This window comes from Bos indicus, chromosome 26, assembly GCF_029378745.1.
Source record: "Bos indicus isolate NIAB-ARS_2022 breed Sahiwal x Tharparkar chromosome 26, NIAB-ARS_B.indTharparkar_mat_pri_1.0, whole genome shotgun sequence".
NCBI classification, from domain to species: domain Eukaryota; kingdom Metazoa; phylum Chordata; class Mammalia; order Artiodactyla; family Bovidae; genus Bos; species Bos indicus.
In genome coordinates this window covers 23,652,313-23,677,361 of record NC_091785.1, presented here as the reverse complement: position 1 = coordinate 23,677,361, position 25,049 = coordinate 23,652,313, and the positions used below count along the sequence as shown (strand labels likewise).

The window sequence follows — 25,049 nt, the reverse complement described above, 5'->3', positions numbered from 1 at the left end:
CTGTCGCAGCCGTGTGGCACTGTGCACCTAGTCGCGCCCGCAGCAGGTGGGATCTTAGTCCCTGACCAAGGATTGAACCCGTGTCTCCTGCATTTGGGAGGCTGATCTTAACCACTGGACCAGCAGGGAAGTCCCTCAGTATATTTAAATAGATAGTTATATCAGTTGGTTTGCAATCTACAATTTTACTAATTTTTTTAAAAACCTAATATCAATATATGGATGACAGCGTTAATATGCTAAATTACTGATTTTTCTTTTCTAGAATTGAGCGTACAATTAAAACAAAATGACAACCTCCTGGAGTGATCGGTTACAAAATGCAGCAGATATGCCTGCTAACATGGATAAACATGCCCTGAAAAAGTATCGGCGAGAAGCCTATCATCGGTAAGTATTTGATCTATTTTTTTAATTTATTCTTTTTTCATTTTTGGCTGCACTGGCTTTTCTTTGCCTTGCATCTGGGCTTTCTCTAGTTGCGGCAAGCAGGGGCTACTCTTCCTTGTCATTTGGTAGCTTTTCTTGTGAAGCACAAGCTCGAGGGCTCTTGGGCTCAGTAGAGGCGCATGGAACTAGTTGCTGTGTGGCATATGGGATCTTCACAGACCAGAGATCGAACCTGTGTCCCCTGCATTGGCGGATTCCTAACCTCTGGCCCACCAGGGAAGTCCTGTTTTATCAACTTAATTCTCAAAACAGCTGTATACAATGGGCATATAATATCTTCATTTTACAGATTATGAAATTAGTGTACAGAGTGGTTAGGTAATTTACCCTAGATCACATAGCTAGTTCATGGTTCAAACTCAGTCCAAAGTCCAGACTTCTAATTGCCAGACTTCTAACCACATTGCTGTTGCTGCTTTAAAATAAAATTTGTTTTACTGCTTCTTATATCTACTTACATCTTCTTATATCTACTAATAAAAGTCCTCAAGAGCAGAAAGTCTTCAGCTGCCAAAAGATTGGGCCTTAGTTATTGATAATACAATTCTTAATTATAATTTACCAGAAACTGATTATAATTTTTAAATAGAGTTTTGGAATTGTGCCTACTGATTACTGTGTTAGACTTGAATGTAAATAATTCTGGATATTAACAGCATTTTCTTATATTAAGACTTTAAAATTTCCTTTAAATCATTTTTCCTTTAAAAGTTTAAAGTGTAAAGTATTCTCAATTTATTTGCCACTTTTAATAGATTCAGTTAAATGGCTGTTTCTAAATTTTAATGGCTATCTGAACCTTAAGTAGCTGAGATACTTGGAAGTAGGTATTGTAATTAGGAATCATTTGGTTTTAGACAGAAATTAGAAATTTATACTTACAGGATAGAAACATCTGGGCTGCACTAGAACCATCTCTGCTTCCGTCTTGGGAAAGCCAGGAATTAGTAGAAATGCTGGTTTACTGGTAGTGCTAAAAAATTGCATAGGAACTCCAGGAAATCTGTGACAGCTCAATTACTCATCTGTTCTGAGATGGTTAAATTAGTTTCTACAGATAAGTTTTTGTAAAGCAGATGAAAGAATTATTCTGGTTCCATTCTTTCCTGTGTAGGAAAGCTAATCCAGATTAGGTAACATTTCAGTGGTTCAGTAAGCATTAATATTTTGAAGAAGATTGATACTGAATATTGAGTATTTTGAAAGTTAATTATCGTATCAGTAGTTGGTTTTTAAGTAGGTTGGTGATACTTTTCTGATAGTAGGTCACTAGGTAGCATTTTTTTTTCCAATTTGTTGTTTACATTATGAAAAAAAAGGAACAAATATTATGAGTACTATTTGTACTATAGAACAAAACTTAGAGAGTAAAAGATGAAAAATTAAAAACTGAATTCCCAAAGCAAAAAACTGTATGTTTGAATCATTTAATTTATGATGTACACAAATTGTTATCACTTTAGGTGAAAACCACACCTTCCTGCCAACTACTGTCACATTCTAGAAGGATGCAAAGGATGAACCTTGAACCTCACAAAACGTGTTGATTTTTGTATTCTTGAGTTTAAAACATGGGTACTGACTGCCTTTTCCAAATTCCAAATCTTTCATTCTGCTTTTTCTGTTTGCTTGTTATGTTCGTTGAGAACACCAGTTCCTTCTACATTCTTGATTTGGTTTCGACAAAGGGGTTTTAATGATCATCCAGTTTGTTGAACAGCTTCATGCAGTGTAAACTGTCCTTTCTTATCAGTTTCATTTAATGCATATTTATATTTCACATAGTCCTAGAGCTCAATATGGCATAAATTAAACACATGCTGCTGCTGCTAAGTCGCTTCAATCGTGTCCGACTCTGTGCGACCCCATAGACGGAAGCCCACCAAGTTCCCCTGTCCCTGGGATTCTCCAGGCAAGAACACTGGAGTGGGTTGCCATTTCCTTCTCCATGAGCTGACAACAAACCTGTCTTGGCAAGGTGTAATCTTCAGTCCATCCCACTGTAGACAGTAGAACTTACTTTAGACCCCCATAAGTTTTCTGTTTTGATCACTTACTGGTACAAATCTATCAGAAAGAAAAATAAGCCATAATTATACTGGTAGTATACTTCAAGGAACCAAAACATTTATATTGAATATTTATACATAATTTTAATAACCAAGGTCAAAAAGAAATGCACACAACTAATCTACTTTAAAAATGTAAGTGTCTAGAAATCATATATATTGTTTGTTTATGATACATTGAACCTAGAAACAGTGAAGATGACAAAATACAAGCTTATAATGCTGTCTCTGAAATTAGTTCTAAACAATGGAAAAGGATTAAAACAGGTGGAGTCAGAGTTGGAAGAGCTGAGTTCAGATTTTGTTGTGATACTGGGGAGTCCAGTTAGCCTCTCTGGGTGGTGGTTTCTTTAGCTGTAAAATGATGAGATTAAAGATCTCTAATGCTTCTTCTATAAAAATTTTATGCTCAGTAAATGTTTGTTTTTTTAAACTTACTAATGCTAGTTAATAATTGCCTACTGGGGAGCTTACAATACACACTGCATGTGAGTTTTTGGTTAACTGATCCACAAGTGAAAACAAGCTGAGCATTTACTGAATAAACTCCCAGTCACTGGCCCATCAGGTCCTGATTTCATCTTCATGGAAATTCTCTGATGAATGTGTTTATATGAAGGAAACAAAGTATTTCATAACAAATTGATTTGACTCTATTAATTGGTGTTGGAGAAGACTCTTGAGAGTCCCTTGGACTGCAAGGAGATCTAACCAGTCCATCCTAAAGGAGATCAGTCCTGGGTGTTCATTGGAGGGACTGATGTTGAAGCTGAAACTCCAGTACTTTGGCCACCTGATGCGAAGAGCTGACTCATTGGAAAAGACCCTGATGCTGGGAAAGATTGAGGGCAGGAGAGAAGGGGACGACAGAGGATGAGATGGTTGGATGGCATCACTGTCTTGATGGACATGGGTTTGGGTGGACTCCGGGGGTTGGTGATGGACAGGGAGGCCTGGTGTGCTGCGGTTCATGGAGTCGCAAAGAGTTGGACACGACTGAGCAACTGAACAGAACTGAATTCCCATCAAGATAGGAAAACTCAAAATTGGTCAGTGGGTATCAGTGATCCTCTGCAGCAATGAGACATGTTGCTTGATGTATGTGGGAATTAAACTGTAAAACAGACTGTTTATGTGTGTGTGTAAAAATAAAAGGCATAACATACGCATTTGGATATGGACTTCCCTGGTGGCTCAGAGGGTAAAGCATCTGCCTGCAGTGCGGGAGACCTGGGTTCCATCCCTGGGTCGGGAAGATCCCCTGGAGAGGGAAATGGCAACCCACTCCAGTATTCTTGCCTGGAAAATCCCATGGACTGAGGAGCCTGGTAGGCTACAGACCATTGGGTTGCCAAGAGTCAGACATGACTGAGCAACTTCACTTTCACTTTCTATGCATTTGGAAGAAATAAAATCCAGAGAGAGGTGTTTTGTACTTTTTATTCAGTTTTTTGTGTGTCTTTATATTCATAAAGTATACATTTGGTTATGATGTAACATCACTGAAAACAGGGGCTTAGAATTAGGTAGTGAAGAGAGGTCATCTAGGAAACATCAAGCATCCTAATTGTATTTAATATGTCACAGCCTGAGAGCACTCTGGGATCATAGAAGCCTGGAAGATTTTAGACAGGCTCTGATACCCTATGTACTTCATATAGTAGAGTAATAGGAAGACTAGAAAAAGCATCCTGAATTTTTAGATCATTTAAAACTTTTTTCCCCTTTTTTCTATTTTAGTAAAGTGTGAAAGTGAAGTCGCTCAGTTGTGTCCAGCTGTTTGCGACCCCATGGACTGTAGCCTACCAGGCTCCCCCATCCATGGGATTTTCCAGGCAAGAGTACTGGAGTGGGTTGCCATTTCCTTCTCCAGGGGATCTTCCCAAACCAGGGATCGAACCTTGGTCTCCCACATTACAGCCAGACGCTTTAACTTCTGAGCTACCGGGGAAGCCCTTAGTTAAAGTATACATGACCTAAAATTTGTCATCTTAACTGTTTTTAAGTATATAGTTCAGTGGTATTGAGTACATACACATTGTTAGGTAGTCATCACCACTGTCCATTCCCACCACTCTTTTGTAAAATTAAAACCTATATCTATTGAGCAGTAACTTTCCCAGTCTCCCCTCACTCCAGCCCTTGGCAACCAGTCACCATTATCCTTCTGTCTTGATGGTTTTGACCACCCTAAGTACCTCTTGTAAATAGAATCATCCAGGGTTTGTCTTTTGTGACTGGCTTATTTCACTTAGCATGATGTCAACAAGATTCATCTATGTTGTAGCATATTCCAGAATTTCCTTTTAATATAGAGAATTAAGTTTTTGAACTCTTGCAGGTATTTGCTCTTGTTAATTAAAATTTTTAAATAGAAAGCATTGAAAAGAAATTTAGTTTTTTAGTTGTCAATTTATAGAGTATTCTATTTCAGGGCTTTATATTAAAGACATTTATTGGAGTTGGTAATTTATCATTGGTTAAAACAGGCAAGCTATGATGATTTATCATAATTGTACATTGTATGTGATGCTTCAGAATTCCCTTTTGAAAGAAGCTAAATATTTTTAATTAAGTAAATAAATACCTAACTCCCAACTTTTTTTCTTGCTTAATATTAGTCTTCTAAATTTCAATATGGAAATGATGTTCATGTGTCATTATTAAGAAACTGGCCTTTAGAATGTATGACGTGTTCTTCTTCCATTTCCTTATTATGATTGTTGAGTTGTCTGTGCTGGGGTTAATCATCAGGCCAAACCCTTCATTGGAATATGTTTCTGTATATGGTCAGAAGACAGGCTGAGCTGTTCAGATCTTATTGTGGCTTGAAGGAGGCAGGTTAAACAATTACCTTTTGAATAGTAACCTGTTGGATATCTAGAATTTGATAATAATGAGTACCGATCACAGTTTGTGTCCACCAAATCCAGGAGTGAAACTATTAGAACTTTCATTTGCTCTTCCTGTTGACAGTACCCAGGATGCTGAAGTCAGGTATTTGGTTTTATCCTTTTAAAGTTTCAATGATTACAGTACAAATGAATTTTTGTAAGTGAATTTGCTCTTCATGAACATAGCTTGTGAATTCATCGGTTGTTTTTATCTTGTCTAACTGAAATTAGATAAGTAACTGGGCTTGTGAATTTTTGGTTATCCAAACTTTTGTCTTATTCTTGAAGACATTGTAGTCACTTTGTCTTTAAAGTTCTTTGTATAGTTGCCTGAAATTATTTTTTAATTGAAATTTTGGCCTTTATATCAGTATTTACTTAGATCTGTTGAATAATAGTTTATTTTTCAGTTTATTTCAGTTTATTGTATATGTCTAAGGAATAAAAGGAATTTAATTTTTAGTACCTACTCCTTAGCACATTAATAGAATTAGAGATGTTAATGATGTTTTAACCTCAGATTAAAGACAAGTGTCAGATTTTATGCAGACAAGGACTACAGGTAAGTAAAGTTTAATTTTTTCCTCAATTACTTACAGATATCCATGAATGTCATTCAGCTTCTTGTATTATCAAAATGATACCATTTTGTCTCATCACCAACCATGTTAGGAATGTGCTTTTAGGGAATAGGGAATGCCAATTAAAACCACATTGTATATACATATTACAGTGGCTAAAATAAAAAAATACTGGCAATACCAAATGTTGATAAGAATGTGGAGCATTTAGAACTCTGTTTCATTGTTGGTAGAAAGGCAAAATGCTCCAGCTACTCTGCAGAACAGTTTGGTAGTTTCTTATAAAGTTAGAGACCCTTATCTGTCATTAATTATCATTTTGTATCATTTTGAGTTAACCTGCCATTTTAGCATAGTTTCTAATATTCAAGTGGATAAATTGTTAAAATTTCAGTAGCCATATTATAGATTGAAAGTCAAATGGAAATATAGTTCCTCAGAAATGCCAAGAAGCCATCCTTAAATAATGTACAGATGTACTATCAGAATAAGAAGAATGGGGTAGAGCATCAGAACTATATTAATTTTTTTGTTATATCATTCTAATGCTTTGGTTAGTGTTTCATATTCCTAAGGAATGACAAATGAGGACTCAGGGATTGGTAAGATTTTGAAACATTTGAGTGATGGAATACTATTCAGCAGTAACAAGGAGTGAACTATTGATGCACACAACTTTAATGCAGCTCAAGAAAACCATGCTGAGTTAATAAAGCTCACAGAGTTACTTACTGTATGGCTCCATAGCATGCCTGAAATGGAAATAATGGAGACTGGGGACAGAGTAGTGGTTGCCAGGTGTTAGGGATTGGCTTGGGTGGAGGGAGGTGGGTGTAGCTGTAGGAAGTGGCAAAAGGAATCCTTGTGATGGAACTGTTTTGTATCTTGACTCTGGTGGTGATTACATGAATCTACACAGACACAAATGAGTGCATGTAAAACTGGTGAAATTTGAATCAGGCTGGTGAACTGTATCAGTGTCAGTTTCCTGGTTATGATATTGTATTATATTTATGCAAGATGTTCCCATTGGGGATGAAGAGTATAAGAATCTCTATTATTTCTTACTATTACATGTGAATCTATAATTATCTCAACATAACAAGTTTAATTTATAAAATTCTCTCAGTGACATAACTTCTTGTATCATGGGTATTGTGGGTTCTAGATACAAGTTCTCTTTAAAACGTGCAGTGATGCTACTTTATGGAATACAAATTCTCTAAACTTTATTGTTCAAAAGAAGATGCTAGATCCTAAAACATTCTGAGTTTCTCTGCCACCATTCCCTCTGTGCTTTTTCCCCAAACAAAAAGTAAAATTAAAAAGAGGAAAGTAGTGGTGGTCATGGCAGTGGCAAGGAAGAGAAAGAACAAAAGATAGCAAATCTTTGATTTAATGAAACCCTATAGTAAGAAACTTTGGCTGAGGAAATGTTATTCATATTTAGAGATAGTCTATTTCACCTTCAAGGATTCTTTTGTCTGTGTGTGTGTGTGTGTGTTTATACATATGTTTTCTGTAACATCTTACAAGAAAACTTGAATGAACTTTTTGGCCAAACCAATATATTTATAAATTAATATTTGGTCGTGCCATGCGGCTTACAGTATCCCAGTTCCCTGATCAGGGATTGCCCAGCGGTGAAAGCCAGAACCCTAACCACGAGGCTACCAGGGAACTCCCTCAAGGATTCTTTTGGATATGGCTTCTTTTAGTCAGCATAATGTCAGCCATGTTTTTGTGTGTATCAGTAATTTGTTCTTTTTTATTACTATCTGGCATTCTGTTGTATCATTATACCACAATTTGTTTTTTCATTTGGAGCTTTCCACTTTTTTCAGTTTTTAGCTACCAACTTAGAAAGTATTTGTAAATCACACATCTAATTAAGGACTTGTATTCAGAATATATGAAGAACTTTTAAAATTCAACAATATAAGAACAACTCAATGAAGAAATGGGCAAAAGATTGACACGTCACTGCAGAGGACATGTGGATGGCATAAAAGGAAATTCATAACATCACCAGCCATGTTAGGAATGTGCTTTTAGGGAATAGGGAGTGCCAATTAAAACCACATTGTATATACCTATTACAGTGGCTAAAATAAAAAATGCTGGCAGTACCAAATGTTGATAAGAATGTGGAGTATTCAGAATTCTGTTTCATTGTTAGTAGAAAGGCAAAATGCTCCAGCTACTCTGCAGAACAGTTTGGTAGTTTCTTATAAAGTTAGAGACACTTAGCTAATGACCCAGAGATCTTACTCCTAGATATTTGTACTAAATAAATGAAGACTTTATGCTCACACAAAAATACTGTGCGTGAATAATGTGTAGAGTATATTAGTCTGTTGTTACTCCATCACTAAGTCATGTCTAACTCTTTGCAACCCAATGGACTGCAGCATGCCAGGCCTCCCTGTCCTTCACTGTCTCCTGGAATTTGCTCAAACTCATGTCCATTGAGTCGGCGATGCTATCTAACCATTTCATCCTCTGTCGCCCGCTTCTTTTTCCTTCAATCTTCCCAGCATCAGGGCCTCTCACAGTGAGTCAGCTCTTCGCATCAGGCAGCCAAAGTAATGGAGCCTCAGCATCAGTCCGTTCAGTGAATATTAAGGGTTGATTTCCCTTAGAATTGACTGGTTTTGCCTCAAACAGGAGACAACCCAAATATCCTTTAGTGAGTAAATGCCTAAATAAAATGCAATACATCCACACAATGAAATATAACTCAGGAAGAAGGAACCACACTATTGATAAGATACAGCACTTTAACCCTCAAAGACAGTCCTGGGTCAAAGAAGCTGGTCTTAAGAAGTTTCATTCTGTATGATTCTGTTTATATGGTACTCTCAAGGACAAAACTATAGTGATGGACGGGCTTCCCAGTGGCTCAGTGGTAAAGAATCTGCCTGCAGTGCAGGAGACACAGGTTCAATCCCTGGGTCAGGAAGATCTTCTTGAGGAGGGCACGGCAGCCCACTCCAGTGTTCTTGTGTGGCGAATCCCATGGACGGAGGAGCCTGGCGGGCTACAGTCCGTGGGGTTGCAAAGAGTCGGATACAAGTGAAGTGACTGAGCACACTTAGTGATGGAGAACTGATAAGTGGATTCTTGAAGTTGTCAGAGGGGGAGTAGCATGACTACAGGAGGAAAGCAGCAGAGTTTTGAGGGGGTGATGGAACCATTTTGATTCCAGATTGTGATGGTTATTATACCAATCTATAAATGTATTAAAATTCATAGACATGGCACACCCCAAAAGTTTGATTTTGCTGTATTTAAATTTTGAAAAAAATAAAAGAATAGCAAGAAGTAGTATTCTGGGCCAACGCTTAAAGCATACATTTAGCTTTAGTACAGAGGAAACATCGATTTCCCAAGTGGTTACTCTGATTTACAGTTTTACCTGCAATGTGTGAAAGCAGTGTAACCAGCACTTTAATATCAGTCTCTTGAACAGTATGTCTAATTTAAAAGTAATTTTGTTGGTTATGTAGTGACATATCGGTTTGGTTTTAATTTGTATTTTCTGGCGGATTGTTAGGTTGCGCACCTTTTTCATATGTTAACTAGCCGTTTGGATGCTGTCTTGTGACTTGACTCTTCCAGTCATTCGATAACTGAGTTGTCTCTGTTTCTTATTGATTTGTCTTAATACAGATTTAAAAAAAAGATGTATTGAGATTAATTCATAGAACATAAAATAGTAATATATAATTCAGTATATTAGTTTATTGGGAGTTGTGTAAACATCTCCATTGTCTAATTGCAGAACATTTTCATCACCCTCCCAAGAAAGTCTACACATGTTAGTTCCTCATTCTCTTCTCTCCCCAGTCCCTGTCAGTCTCTTACCTACTTTGTCTCTATAGAATTGCCTATTCTGGACATTTCATATAAATGGAATCATAAAATATGTGGCTTTTTTTCTATCTTTTTCACATGATGTTTTCAGGATTCATCCATACTTTAGCATGCTGCTGCTGCTAAGTCGCTTCAGTCATGTCTGACTCTGTGCAACCCCATAGACGGCAGCCCACCAGGCTCCCCCGTCCCTGGGATTCTCCAGGCAAGAACACTGGAGTGGGTTGCCATTTCCTTCTCCAGTGAATGAAAGTGAAAAGTGAAAGTGAAGTCGCTCAGTTGTGTCCGACTCTTAGCAACCCCATGGACTGCAGCCCACCAGGCTCCTCCGTCCATGGGCTTTTCCAGGCGAGAGTACTGGAGTGGGGTGCCATTGCTTAACATGAGTCAATACTTAATTCCTTTAATGGCTGAATAATATTGCATTGTATGAATATGCCACATTTTGTTTATATATTCATCTGTTGCTTAATACTTGGATTGTTTCTACATTTGGCTGGTATGAATAATGCTACTGCAAACATTCGTGTGTACATCTTGTGTGGATATGTTTTCAGTGTTGGGGTTATATATATAGCAGTGGAATTTGCTGAGTTGTATGGTAACTTTTGATTTAATTTATTGAAGAATAACCAAACTTTTGCCATGCACATGCATCTTTTTACATTCCCTTCAGCAATGTATGTGGCTTCCAATTTCTCTACATTCTCAAAATAACACTTATTATTGTCAGTGGGTTTTTAAAAATTACTGTATCCATCCTAGTGTTTATGTGGTGGTATCGTGGTTTTGATATGCATTTCTCTTATGATTAATAGTGTTAAGCATCTTTTATGTTCTTATTGACCATTTATATAACTTCTTTCAGGATATATCTCTTCAGATCCTTTGCCCATTTCTTAACTGAGTTTGTCTTTTTATTGTTGACTTGTATAAGTTATTCATTTTTCTAGGTACTAAACCTTTGTCTGATATATGATATTCAGATATTTTTTCTCATGCCGTGAGTTGTCTTTTCACTTTCTTGGTAGTGTCGTTTGAAGGACAAATGTTTTTACCGATGAAGTTCAATCTGTATATGATTTCTGTTTCTCATGCTTTTGTTTTCATGTTTAAGAAATTGCTAATCTACGGACAAAGATTTATACCTGTATTTTCTTCTGAGAGTTATATAATTTTATGTTTAGGTTTTAAATACATTTTGAGTTAACTTTGTATATGGTGCAAGGTGAGGGTTTAAATTCCTTCTTTTGCATGTGAATATCCAGTTGTCTTAGTTCTGTTTGCTGAAAAAGAGTTCTGTTTCCAATACTCTTCCAGTTGTTAAATTAGGAAGAAAGGTTGCAGTCTTTAATGATTAAGTATGATGGTAGCTGTAGGTTTTTCACAGCTGCCCTTTATCAGTTTGAGGCTGTTCCTTTCTGATCTTAGTTTGAGATTCCTTTCTATTCCTGGTTTTCAGAACCAAGGAAATAGAGGGTTGACTGTAGAGTTACATGTGGATTTTCAGTTGTGTGGGGTTTGGTGCCCCAACCCTCTCCTTGTTCAAGGGTCAACTATATTATATATAATAGTAACATGGTTTCAAAAATCAAAACTATGCAAAAAGACTGTCAAAAATGTCACTCCCACTAATGTTCCTCCCAAATTGGTAGGTAATAAACTTTGGATTTCTTTTTATTTATCATACTTGGGAATCATTGGAGTTCTTAATTCTATGCATGCCTTTATGGTTTATAAATTTTCAGCTGTTATCTTTTCATGGGTTGTCCTTGCTCTCTTCTCTTTGGAGAAAGAACTCTGATAAGTGTATGTTAGACTTTGGAACTGTTTTCCTCCCTTCTCATATCCTTTCTTTTTTTTTTTCTTTTGATTATGGATTTATTCATGTGATTGAGAGTTCAGTTATAGACTTTTCCTCTCCTAAGCTGTAGTTATAAGATGTATAGATGTGTTTTTAAGTTTCATAAATCAATTTGACTTATAAGTCACTTAAAAGTCAAAGAATAAAGAATAGTCTTAACACTTTGAAGCAAAGGCTGAGTAAAAATGGATTTATGAACAGTCTTTTTTCCTCATTTAACAACTGCATTAATCCCAAATAGATGTTTTTCATACTCTTGAAATGTCAAGTTTCTGTGAAACTTTCTCTTTTTAAAATTTTTTTAATATTATTTTTTTACTTTACAATATTGTATTGGTTTTGCCATACATCAACATGCATCCGCCACGGGTGTACACATGTTCCCATCCTGAACCCCCCTCCCTCCCCATACCATCCCTCCAGGTCATCCCAGTGCACCAGCCCCAGGCCTCCTGTATCCTGCATTGAACCTGGACTGGCGATTTGTTTCTTATATGATATTATACATGTTTTAATGCCATTCTCCCAAATCATCCCCCCTCCCTCTCCCACAGAATCCAAAAGACTGTTCTATAGATTTGTGTCTCTTTTGCTGTCTTGCATACAGGGTTGTCGTTACCATCTTTCGAAATTCCATATATATGTGTTAGTATACTGTATTGGTGTTTTTCTTTCTGGCTTACTTCACTCTGTATAATAGGCTCCAGTTTCATCCACCTCATTAGAACTGATTCAAATGTATTCTTTTTAATGGCTGAGTAATACTCCATTGTGTATATGTACCACAGCTTTCTTATCCATTCATCTGCTGATGGACATCTAGGTTGCTTCCATGTCCTGGCTATTACAAACAGTGCTGCGATGAACATTGGGGTACACGTGTCTCTTTCAATTCTGGTTTCCTCAGTGTGTATGTATGCCCAGCAGTGGAATTGCTGGGTCATATGGCAGTTCTATTTCCATTCTTTTGTATTTTTCATCCTTTTTTGTCTCTGTGTTACATTCTGGAATGTTTTTCCTGACCTACCTTCCAGTTCACTAATTCTGTTTTTGGTTGGGTCTGACCTGAATCTGCTCATTACATTTTTTATTTTAATTAATTTTTAGTTTCTTCAGCATTTCATTTTGGAATCTTTTTTCAAATATACTGTTAACTTTCTTTTTATGATTTCCAGTTATATATTAAGCATTTAAATATTTTTTTAATAAAAGAAGTCCCTTTCTTAGGTTTTTAAAAAATAATTTTATTTTTGGTTGTGCTGCATCTTCATTGCTGTGCAAGGGGCTTTCTGTGGTTGCAGTGCGTGGGCTCCTCGTTACGGTGGCTGCTCTTGTTGAGGAGCATGGGCTCAGGAGTTGTGGCACACAGGCTTAATTGCCCCACAGCATGTGGAATCTTCCTGGACCAGGGATCAAACCCATGTCCCCCTCGTTGGCAGGCGGATTCTTATCCACTGTACCACCTGGAAAGTCCCTCAAACATTTAAATCTTAATGAATTTTGGTTTAAGAATCAAAACGATCTGAAGTACATTCCTATCTCTGTTTCCAACTACTTCCCTTTTCAAAGCTTTTTAAAAATAATTGTAATTGTTACTATTCTCATTAGGAATTCAGCCCATCTGTGTGTGTGACTACCATAAATCCAAGAAATAGAGAGTAATACAGTTATCAATTGCAAATTTTAATCTTGTAATTATTTTTTAAAAGTGCTTGAAATTATTTAGGTAATACATAATTAAATTCTTATTGTGCAATATTCAGGAATTCAGAAATATATACAGTAAAGTATGAAAATTCCCCTTCATTTACATTTTCACTCCCACTCCTCTTTGTCATAGGTAAACACTGTCAGTTTGGAGAGCATTCTTCTAGTCCTCTTTCAGTGCATTTACACACGTGAGCGTGTGTGCATTTTAATACAGCCTCCTAATCTTTCTAGATTCTGGCCTGTTCTTTTCATTCCTGATGGTGCTAGTCCAGGCTCTGGTCATCACTGTCCTGCATTGCAAAAGTAACTATAAGCCTGCTTATGTCTGCCTGTTTTTAGCCTTGTCATCTTCAGATCTGTTTTGTAAATCATGTTTATCACCCAGCTTAAGACCTTGAGTGGCATCATATCAAGAATGCTATAGGATAAATCCTAAACCCATTAACATAGCATTTAAGACCCTGTGGGGACTGGATCTTTTGCTTTCCACTTTCATCTTGAGCAGCTCCCTTCCTCAAATGCTTGTATTCTGTCAATGCTGGATTGCATCTAATTTTTTTTCCACACACCATAGTATCTGTGTCACTCGGCTTTTCATTCATAATTTCTCTTCTGTTGGAATGTTCTCCACCCCTCTTTTCCTCTTAATCTGATTAACACTTGCTAATCCTTTTTAGTGTGGTGGTTAGGAACCTGGACCTTGGGTTAGTATTTTGGATTATTTCATTTTAATTTCTTTAGAATCACAGTATTTAACTGCTGTAAACTTTGTTCTGTCGTCTATGAAATATGAGTCATTTCTATCTCATAGAGTTATTGAGATTAAATGAGATAATACCTGTAAAAGTGCTTAGCATAGTGTCAGTTTAACAACAACAATTTGGGCATCTTGTCTTTCAGTAAGACAGAGAGCTGCAGCTCTCTGTTAAGCATTTGTCTAATACTACAATCACATACAACTGTTCAGTGTTTTCGATGGCCCTCCTCCACTAGAGACTCCTTAAAATCAAGAGCTGTCACGTTTGTCTTTGTATTACTGGTACTAGGTACTGGCAGGTAGACATTTAGTAAACATTTCTTAAATATATGAACTGAGTTTGAAATAGCTGGTCAGTGCAGTTTCTTTTGCACGGGAAACTCGTATAAGTGTGTTTACCTTCTGTTCCAGTGAGATTTTTGTTTTCCTTTCTCTTTACAAGTAGAAAGTCTTAAAATAGTAATTACATTTATTTCCACCACACTGAGCTGTGATGCCACAACTGGAAATCCAGGGAAGCCATGGGAAGTTGGCACTCTTAGGGATTAGATCATTTTTCCATATTCAGTTTGTATTCTTGTATTTATGGAATTTGGTTTGAGGATAGTGAAAGTCCTTCATATTCATGTATAATTTGAGAATTGGATTTTTACAGTGTATCTCCCAAGAGATATTTTGGTGAGATAATGTTTTCCCTGTTACCCCCCAAGTTCCAATAGTTCTTTGAGTGCTTACAAATGACAGACAGATGTTATCTGTCTTCTATAGATGAAAAATCTCAGGCTTAGGTTAATTAACTTATTCAGCCAGAAAGCTGAATTTAAACCTAGTTGCTCTGGTGCTCATTCTCTTTGACCATACTGCTTTTCTAAATAAACTGAAAATAATTTTAGTTTGAATTTGTAGTATTTGGTAGTGATTTTAGTTACTTGGTGACTGTTTAAACATTTTATAGTAACTAATAGAAATCTTTATGGTAAGATAGTTAGATACTGTTTAAAGATAAAGTTTTTAAAAATTTAAATCCAACTAGTGTTTCTTTAAGGTATGTATATTTTATTTTTAAATCAAACCATCAGTAGGAGGATTTATTTGCCTTATCAATGTTCTTAGACTTTAGCACACTTGTTTATTTCTTCCCCTGTTGCATAATCCCTATGCATTATATTGGTCAGGAGGCAGGAATGTTGCAAATGTTTTTCTTTCAAACTGCAGCTTTGCTCTGAAATTTGGAATTAACTTTTAGAATGTTCTGGGTGTATCCTCCACGTGCCAAAGATCTGTAAATTTCTTTTCACATGGGCTGACATTTTCAGGCATATGAGTAAAATATTTGTGAACACAGATGTTTTCCTTAAAAGTAGTGAATGATCAGAAAAGAGACCACAGTGTGGAAATACTTTAGGTTACTCCTGTAATATGATCGGCACATAAATTATTATTTTTCTTGTAGTTCGCATTGTTCATTTTCTAAGGGAGGAAATAACTAAACTGATAATTAAAACATACTTCTGTGTATTATGGTGTTTTTTTTTTTTTCCTCCGAGAGTAAACTAAATGATTTGAACTGACTAGGGCCTCTCCATTCTGTGAAACTCACATTGTTTGCGTACTGTTGGCGGGCCTCATTAGGGGGTAAATTTGCTTTTTCTGAGTGTTTGCCAGTAACGATTCCTGTCTCCTATGGGAACTTGCCATTTGGATAGTCTCCTTCCTACACTGGCCAGTCTTACACAGTTCAGACCATCAGTTATTTTTCCTGCTCTTCAATTTTTTCTTATTATTCTTTGGTTTTTAAGTATTTAAAGCTGAGGATATTGGTCTCTGAGATATTGCCTGCTTAGGGTTCGGCATCTTGCCCGAATTTGTTGGGCCTCTCAGGGCCTGAGTTCTCTGTGCTTTAACAAATGAGCTACAGTTCTCAAGAGATCAGTGAAGCTTGTTTGTTGATCCTGTATTCTCTTCCAGAGGAAGTAGATCTTTGAGAATGTCTAAGGAAGGGTAAGTGAGTTTATTATTCTTTTCCCCTCATTTTTCTCAGCAAAGAGATGTTCTAGTCATCTGAGTAAATTGGAAGATTAATAAGCAGTGCTACCAGTCTGAGTGGAGATGGGGGAGCGATTGAAAGAAATTCAGCCGAAAGTTTACATTGCTAGTGTTTCACATGTAATCTGCTGTAAAGTTACAGTTGCTATTTGGAAGGACTGCATTGAGGGTGGATAATCGTCATAGAAATTCAGTGAGAGATAAGCACCGTTTACCTTGTGGTAAACTCTCATTTGTTTTTCAGTAGAAAGTGTTTATGAAGATTGGAAGCAAACTGTAGTGTCTTACCAAAGAGTTTTACATAGAAATGAGTGAAATTTAAAAATTCAAGTGAATTTGAAAATAATTTGTACCTTTAGAAAATGGTGTGAAAGATTGAAAAGCAACCTGTGATTTTGTTTCTTTCTGGTCACTTGTAGACAAAAATAATTTCAAGTGGAATGCCCCGTTCCTCTTTATTTTGCGATATAAAATAGTTCTGTAGGGTTTTTTAATTGTCTTTATAGTTTTTTCTCTTATGTTTCAGAATTTGAATTATTATTGGTATTCTTTTTATGATCACTGTCATAGGTGACGTGCAAGTTAATAGCTACATCCTGTTAACAATCTCATTTCTAACCTTCAAGCATAACTTGACCTGGTTAATTCCAGAGAAACATCCCCTTTGATCAAATAGGACACAGATTCCCTCAAAAAAAAAAAAAAAAAACCTTTAAAAATACAGTGCAATTTAAATTTTGATTTTTTTGAAGTTCTTAATTTTTTTCTAGTAGAAATTTTGAAGTAGTTTCAGAGTCTTGTGTTTATAATTTATTTTAATCTGGTCATGTATTGATTATGAGCAAAATAAAATTGGCCCATTTTACTGCTATTTTATAAAGCCTCATTATTAGTTAAAAAGAGCAGCCATGGGTGTAAATAATTCTGCATTATTTTTAGACCTCTCATGACATCACTGGAATTTTGAGGTTTCTTTAAATGTGAAAATTATAAGAGGACTGCCTCTTCAGGTTTGTGTATTTTCTTTCCTTCTAGCTCTAGCTCTAAGTTTGCAGTTTTTATTAAACAATTTTTATGATACATATTATCATGGATGCTGGTAATATTTGTCAGGCTTGTACAGTGGTTATTTATAAAGCTGGTTTATAGATCTAAGAAGAACTATATTTCTAGATGCAGTCAAAGTTCTTGGGAAGTAATTAGTACCTCCTCCCGCCCCCCATATAGAGGGGGGAGGTAAAACATATGTTAGAATTGGTTGTTTAAAAAAAGATCTGTGTAAGTCAGAGGACACTATAAAGCCTGGAGTATTCTTTTAGGTTATTTCTAGGGATCCATGAAGCAATTCTTGTACTTTCTGAATGGGTAATGAACAAGTGCATTTGAATTGCATGGACTATAAATGAAATCAGTTAGCTTTTATTCTCCTTTGCTATCTTTAGAAATAAATGGATAAAGTTTCTACTTTGGGATGAAATGATTCTTATACTCAGAATGTTGGTATATGTGATTATTTTTATATCTATGAAATATTTCCCAAGTAAGTAATAGAAAAGGATTATTAGTAGAGTTAAATCATCAAAAATTATACTTGAGCCTTATGTAAACCTATAGTAGTCGAGACAGTGTTATCAGTGTAAGGATAGATTTATAGAGAGATCATGAAACCTAATAGGAAGTTTGTAGACCCACACATACAGGCAGTTGATTTTCAGTAATGACGCCATGCTAAGTCAGTGGTTAGTCTATGTAACAGATGTGCTGAAACAACTAAACATTCATAAAGAAAAAAAGTGAACCTCAACCTTTGCCTCAATCGTATATATATTTAAGAAAACACAGAAATGATCATAGACTTAAATATAAAAGTTTAAAGCAAAGTGTAGGTGAAAATGATTGTGACTTTGAATTAGGTAAAGATTTCTCTTTAAATACATAAAAAAAAAAACATGGAAGATAAAATTGATAAATGGGGCTTCATCAAAAAAAAAAAACAAAACCCTCTGCTTTTAAAAAGACAACATTAAGAAAATAAAAAGGTAAGCCATAGACTGGGAGAAAATATTCTCAATTTATATATATCTGATAAAGAACTTATATCCAAAATACCTGAAGAATTCTTGTAACACAGACAAATAACCCAGTTTGTAAATGATTCTTCACACAAAAAAACATGGCCAGTAAACATTTGAAAAGATGCTCTGTATCATTAGTCATTGCGTGCTCAGTCGCTTCAGTTGTATCTGACTCTTTGCCGCCGTATGGACTGTAGCCTGCTAGGCTCCTCTATCCATGGGCTTCTCCAGGCAGGAATGCTGGAGTGGGTTGCTATGCCATCCTCCAGGGGATCTTCCTGACCTAGGGATCGAATCTGTATCTCTTGTCTCCTGCATTGTCAGGCAGTTTCTTTACCACTAGCGCCATTAGGGAAATACAAATTAAAACCACAGTAGTGTATCACTGCAGACCCACTAGAATGACTAAACACTGACAATGTGGAGCGAATGGAACTCTCATGCATTGTTGATGAAAATGCAAAATAAAAACATTTTGGCAGTGTCTTTTAAAGTTAAACATACACTTATTAAATGGACTAATATTTCCACTTCTGGGTATTTACTCCAAGAGAAATGAAAGCATTATGTCCATACAGATTTGTGTGTGAGTGTTCATAGCATCATTATTTGTGATAGCCAAAAACTGGGAACAACTCAAAATATCCAGTAATTGAATAGGTAAATAAATTGTGGTATATCCATACAATGGAATACTACTTGGGAATAAAGGAACTAATTTTTGATACATGTAATAACATGAATGAGTCTCAGAACTATTGTGTTAAGAAAAATAACCAGACATAGACTACATGGTGTTTGATTCCATCCACATGAAAACTAGTGGAAAACAGCATAGGTCAGTGGTGTTTTGCGGCCATGGGTTTGGGAGAGTATTGCAAAAGGACATGAAGGAACATTTTGGGTTGATTGTGGTAGTTGTTAACATGGGTGTATACCATTGCCAAAACTCACCAATCTTCACACTTAAAATGGGTGAATTTCACTTGAGGTAAATTATACCTCAATGAAGTTGGAGGGGGAATGAGACTTGAGAAACTCAACTTGCTTATTTAAAATCTTATAAATAAAATGATTATTGTCAAAGCATAGCATAGTCAAAGGAATATATTTGGAAAAATATAGGTACTCTAGGATGTGTAATGCAAGGGGGGAAAAAAATACATTCTTCTTTCATTGTAATGATCGATCCCTCGTCTTCTGGAGCTGTTCAGAATGCCTTTTATTACCAGAGCCTGCTGTCTTTTAGGTGAGAAGCCAAAATCAGTTTTGTCATTTGCTTTTATTTTAAGTTCTAGATTTTGACCTCTGTTTTCCATTATGGGCACAAACAGCACACTTGTTAATTTGGCCTAATGATAACATGGGTAAATATTTTCTTCTCTAATTTTTATTCCACAGAATTCAACCTTAATATTTTGATGTATTTTATAAATTATCTTCTATACATTAGTTTTTACTTTTAAAAATTGGGGAGAAAAAGTAAATAATTTAGGGGAAAGTAGGAAAAAAAGATTGGAAAAAACGTGTTTTTAATTAGACTGAGATTTTTGAACAGTAATTTTCAGAAGTACTGCCATTGTTCCCGGTTTCTCCCTTAATTTATGTATTCTTCATTAGTCCTCTTTCTTATTCCCCACCATTCTGCTCTCATTACTGCAGTTTCTTCATTTGAGGTTGAAAGTGAAGGGAATTTTAATGTCTTTTAAAGAGCTTCTCCTTAAAGTATGTTTTGAAATCTTTGGGGAAAGATAGCATAATCACTACTCTTACTAGTCTTTGTTTATCACTTTTTAAGATATACATTTTTTTCACATTTAGACATCTCTGAATTTGGGCTACATCTAGTAATATACCACTTAATTCAACTTAGAATTAAGTTGAGATCTTCTAGAGAGAATTTCATTTTTGTCAGTCACGTAGGGGCAACATCAACCATGCTAGTAGGGTAAATTTAAACCACAAACCTACCAGATTTATTGTTCAAATTCTCAGGGGGAGTTTTTTCCCGTTTCTTGGACTTGGTGTCAGGGTCAAGATGCACAAATGTCCTTGTGTGTTTCTTCTATATTGCAGATTTAGTTCTCCCTTTTCCTTGTACTATGGATATAGTCCTTTGATAATCCTAGCTTTACAAGACTCTGACTTTTCTTGGGCACCCCTCCTGGCCTTTTTTAGTGGCATGTGATATGGGTGAGTTCTACAGTTGATGCATCTTCAGTTTTAACCATCTTTAATTTTGTTCCCTCCACATTCTCTTCACTGGGACTTTTTTATATTGAGTATTTGAATAAGAAAAATTATGATAATTCATGTATTATTTTAGGAATGATAGCATGCTTATTCAGACTTTTGAAGCACAGGGTGCTGTTCTCATGGCATAATCTGATAATGTATCCTTCCTGAGGATGTTCCTCAGAGAAAATATTCAGACAAATTAGTAAGAAACTGTTGGCTGGACATTTATGAAAAAACTGATGCTTCAGTGACTTTACTTTTATAATCTAGGCCACAATTTCTTGTTGTGTCTGTATATTTGAGGTATTTAAACTTTCAGTTTTTAAGGATCCATTTTCATAAATTAGATTTTTTTTTTTTAAGATCACTAGTACTCTTGCCTGGAAAATCCCATGGATGGAGGAGCCTGGTAGGCTGCAGTCCACGGGGTCTCGAAGAGTCGGACACGACTGAGCGACTTCACTTTGACTTTTCACTTTCATGCATTGAAGAAGGAAATGGCAACCCACTCCAGTGTTCTTGCCTGGAGAATCCCAGGGACAGGGGAGCCTGGTGGGCTGCCATCTATGGGGTCACACAGAGTCGGACACAACTGATGCAACTTAGCAGCAGCAGCAGCATTCTTTTACTGAAGAATGGGAGCATAAAGGCAGACTAAGGTGTTGTCATTATGTTTTTTAAATAACAGCATTATTGAGATCTAGTTCACATACCATTCATTTCACCCTTTAAAGAGTACAGTTCAGTGGTTTTAAGAGGTTACCTCTCGAGAGGTGTGTAAACAACAGCACTAATTTCAGAATATTTTTTTTATCCCCCAAAGCAAATTGCCCATTCCTTCTTCTCCACAGCTCTGGCAGTCACTAATTACTATTAAGTTTTTAGTTTAAATTTCTTTTAGTTTAATTTTTAATTCAGTTGAATATTGTGTCTAGTCGTTACTAGGCCCTATGCTATCGTTGGGAAGGCAATAAATCCTTGTCTCCAAGATTATAACCCAGTAAAGAATAAGGGAATTAAACAGTTTATGATAAAATATACATAAGTGCCAGAACTGCTCACATGTATCACATTATAGAACTTTAGTTGCTGGTGAAATATCTTTCAGTTCAGTTCAATTCAATCTCTCAGTCGTGTCTGACTCTTTGCGACCCCATGAGTTGCAGCACGCCAGGCCGCCCTGTCCATCACCAAACACCCGGTGTTCACTCAAACTCACATCCATCGAGTCAGTGATGCCATCCAACCATCTCATCCTGTGTTGTCCCCTTCTCCTCCTACCCCCAATCCTTCCCAGCATCAGAGTCTTTTCCAATGAGTTAACTCTTTGTATGAGGTGGCCAAAGTACTGGAGTTTCAGCTTTAGCATCATTCCCTCCAAAGAAATCCCAGGGCTGATCTCCTTTAGAATGGACTGGTCGGATCTCCTTGCAGTCCAAGGGACTCTCAAGAGTCTTCTCCAACACCACAGTTCAAAAGCTTCAATTCTTCAGCGCTCAGCTTTCTTCACAGTCCAACTCTCACATCCATACTTGACCACTGAAAAAATCATAGCCTTGACTAGACAGACCTTTGTTAGCAAAGTAATGTCTCTGCTTTTGAATATGCTGTCTAGGTTGGTCATAACTTTCCTTCTAAGGAGTAAGCGTCTTTTCATTTCATGGCTGCAATCACCATCTGCAGTGATTTTGGAGCCCCAAAAAATAAAGTCTGACACTGTTTCCACTGTTTCCCCATCTATTTGCCATGAAGTGATGGGACCGGATGCCATGATCTTTGTTTTCTGAATGTTGAGCTTTAAGCCAACTTTTTCACTCTCCACTTTCACTTTCATCAAGAGGGTCTTTAGTTCCTCTTCACTTTCTGCCATAAGGGTGGTATCATCTGCATATCTGAGGTTACTGATATTTCTCCTGGCAATCTTGATTCCAGCTTGTGCTTCATCCAGCCCAGCGTTTCTCATGATGTACTCTGCATATAAGTTAAATAAGCAGGGTGACAATGTCTTTAATTTAAAAAAGTAATCTGAGACCCAAGGGCATCATTGTTACAGAAGTTCTCTGGCATGGCCAGAAGAGTTTCTTAAAGAAATTTCTGGGTCTTGAAAAATAAGGTAGAGATAACTAGGAAGGACGTTTCATGTATGGAGCACAGTGTAAACAAAGCTTCAGAGAACTTTTAGGAAATAACAAGTAGTTCATTTTAATTACTAGAGCTAAAGGTGTGTGATGTGGAGCGATGTGAGAGAAAACTGATTTTGGAAAGATAATGAAAGCGTTGAACTCCTCGAAGATTTTTTTAAAAATTGTAATGTATTTGGTAGTAGGTAGTGAGGAATGTCTAAAGGTTATTAAGAGGGAGAGCAACATGATTAGAGCTGGGCCTTAGGACAGTGCTTCTCATCTATGTTGGAGAACCATTTTCTTCTAAAAGACTTCTCTTCTGTTAGAAATTGATACTTAGAATAAAAATGAATTACTTGAAAAATGAAGAGACATAAAATGGAAGTATATCTTTTTTGTTATTATGTTCAACAAACAAAACTTTTCTGACAAATGGTTATAAAAGTTTCTAAATACTTCCAGTCTCTTAAATCAGTAACAGCACTTCACAAATCCGCCTTGGCCTGTGGACCCCACTTCTGAGTGGCACCACTTCAAAGCAGTTAATTTGGCATTAGTGCGCAGGCAGAGCCATTGAGAGATGATTGCTGGAGAGTTAATGAGGGACCTGGACAGGTTGTTAGCAGTTTGAATTGAATGGAATGGAAGATCTGGATTAGAGACATTTGGAAATTTAAATGAAGGCAAGTGAGATGATGTGGATTTGAGGGAGAGGAAAGAATCAAAAGATTTTAATAACTAGGTTTTCGACTTAAGGGGAAAATGAGAGTGCCCTGGTGGAAATAGAGACTAGTTTGGGGAAAGAGATACAAATTAGGTTTTCAACAAAAATTCACCATAGCATTTTTCTGTTAATTAACAGACACTCACATACATCATTTGGTTGATAATCTAAATTTGCACTCTCCAACAGGCACTTGTAACTGTAACAAACTTTGAGTATATAATTACACAAACCCATAACCAAAACATGCCTGAGATTTTTTGCTTGTATCCTTAGTCTTATTTTTTGTTGCAGTAACTCTTGTTGGGCCTTTGGCCAGGAAATTGTGACTGCTGGGCAGGAGGAGGAGCTAGGGATAAAGTTCACCAGTGCCAGAGAAATTCTATTCCAAATGGATTCATGTGGAGCAACAGTGATATCCAATGACAAGTTAAATTAGACACAGAGGTGTTTTCTCCAGCACTGTCTCAGAAGAGACATACTGTGGAGGGGCCTGGTTCCGACTAAAACGGTCTTTTTGAAGTAAGGTTAAAGTCACACACACAAAAATTATACTAGGGATTTGAAGAAGAATTCTGTTATGTGACTTCAAGAACTAGTTGACTCAAATAGTTTCACACTTTGCAGAACGGCAACCAGTGACAGATGAGGTAACGCTGCTTTGAATTACAAGTTAAATCGCAAAACCATTAAGAGTTTGCTATTTACAAAATTCCAAATTTAGTAAATTGCATGTTCATGTTCCTTTAGTGTGAGAATACTAGATTCCTGTTCTTAAAGCACATTAATAGTCTTATTTCTTTTGTTTAACGTCTGTATTTATTTGGATAGCATTTCTTCAAGTTTTATGCCTTACTGCAGTGCCGTACGATAGTAAAAGCTGTTACATTTGTCTTTGTGTTGACGTCTGTGCTCAGTTTTATAGTGTTTCTGGGTCTTTCTGCTGAAGATTGTGCCTGTTGTTTTAATGCTCAAATCTATATCTTGCAAATAACTTAGTACATAGGAATAGGAATTTTGGGCTGATAATTACATTTTAATGTTGGTTGCTTAGTTCAGTCATGCTTTCTAGGGTGGCAGCTTTGTGCTTTATTTAAAGTAAGCTTTGGAAAATTTCACAAATATATGCAGGCTCTTGAAGATAGAGATGTGGAGTATGTTCCACTGGTTAATAATTTAGAAAAGTGACACAAGTTAACAGGCATTAATGAAGATACAGTCAAGGTTCTGGGACCAATAGAAAATTTTGGATTCCCCAAGGCAGATAATGATATTTTTGTTTTAAAAGTGTGGTGAGACGATGAATCAGCCTTTTAATTGATAGAGCACCTAGCACTTTCTTTTATATAATAATAGTAAAAAGTATTTATTAGTTTGACGCCAGGAGATCAGTTTCGCTTTAAGGCTATATTCTGGAGACGTGGTATTTCTGGCTCAAGGCTGCCTCTCAGCTGAAGTCAGTGCATACTTTCAGCATTTGGATGTTTATTATCTTTATAAATCATGGCATGTATACTACTGCAGTTATCTATAATGCAGCTGTTCCCTTTTGTTATCACAGCTTTGCTTATGCACTTTAGGTATTCATGCATGAATTAGATTTAATTCCCTATTGCCCCCATCTGCCATGTTGTAGCTTAAA

At 36.4% G+C, this 25,049-nt stretch overlaps 1 protein-coding gene across 5 annotated transcripts in view; it reads left to right on the top strand.

Moving 5' to 3' along the window:
• Window positions 1–25,049, top strand: part of NT5C2 (5'-nucleotidase, cytosolic II) — a 149,198-nt gene that overhangs the window by 74,896 nt on the left and 49,253 nt on the right. For 3 of the 5 annotated variants that reach the window (XM_070780751.1, XM_019988578.2, XM_019988577.2), the window contains exon 2: window positions 266–390. In XM_070780751.1, the coding sequence (XP_070636852.1) occupies window positions 290–390 (101 nt within the window). In that variant the 5' untranslated portion in view covers window positions 266–289. Of the gene's footprint in view, window positions 1–265; window positions 391–15,294; window positions 16,203–23,042; window positions 24,058–25,049 lie in introns of those variants that run through there. The other 2 variants (XM_070780752.1, XM_070780753.1) reach the window with 2 other exon arrangements.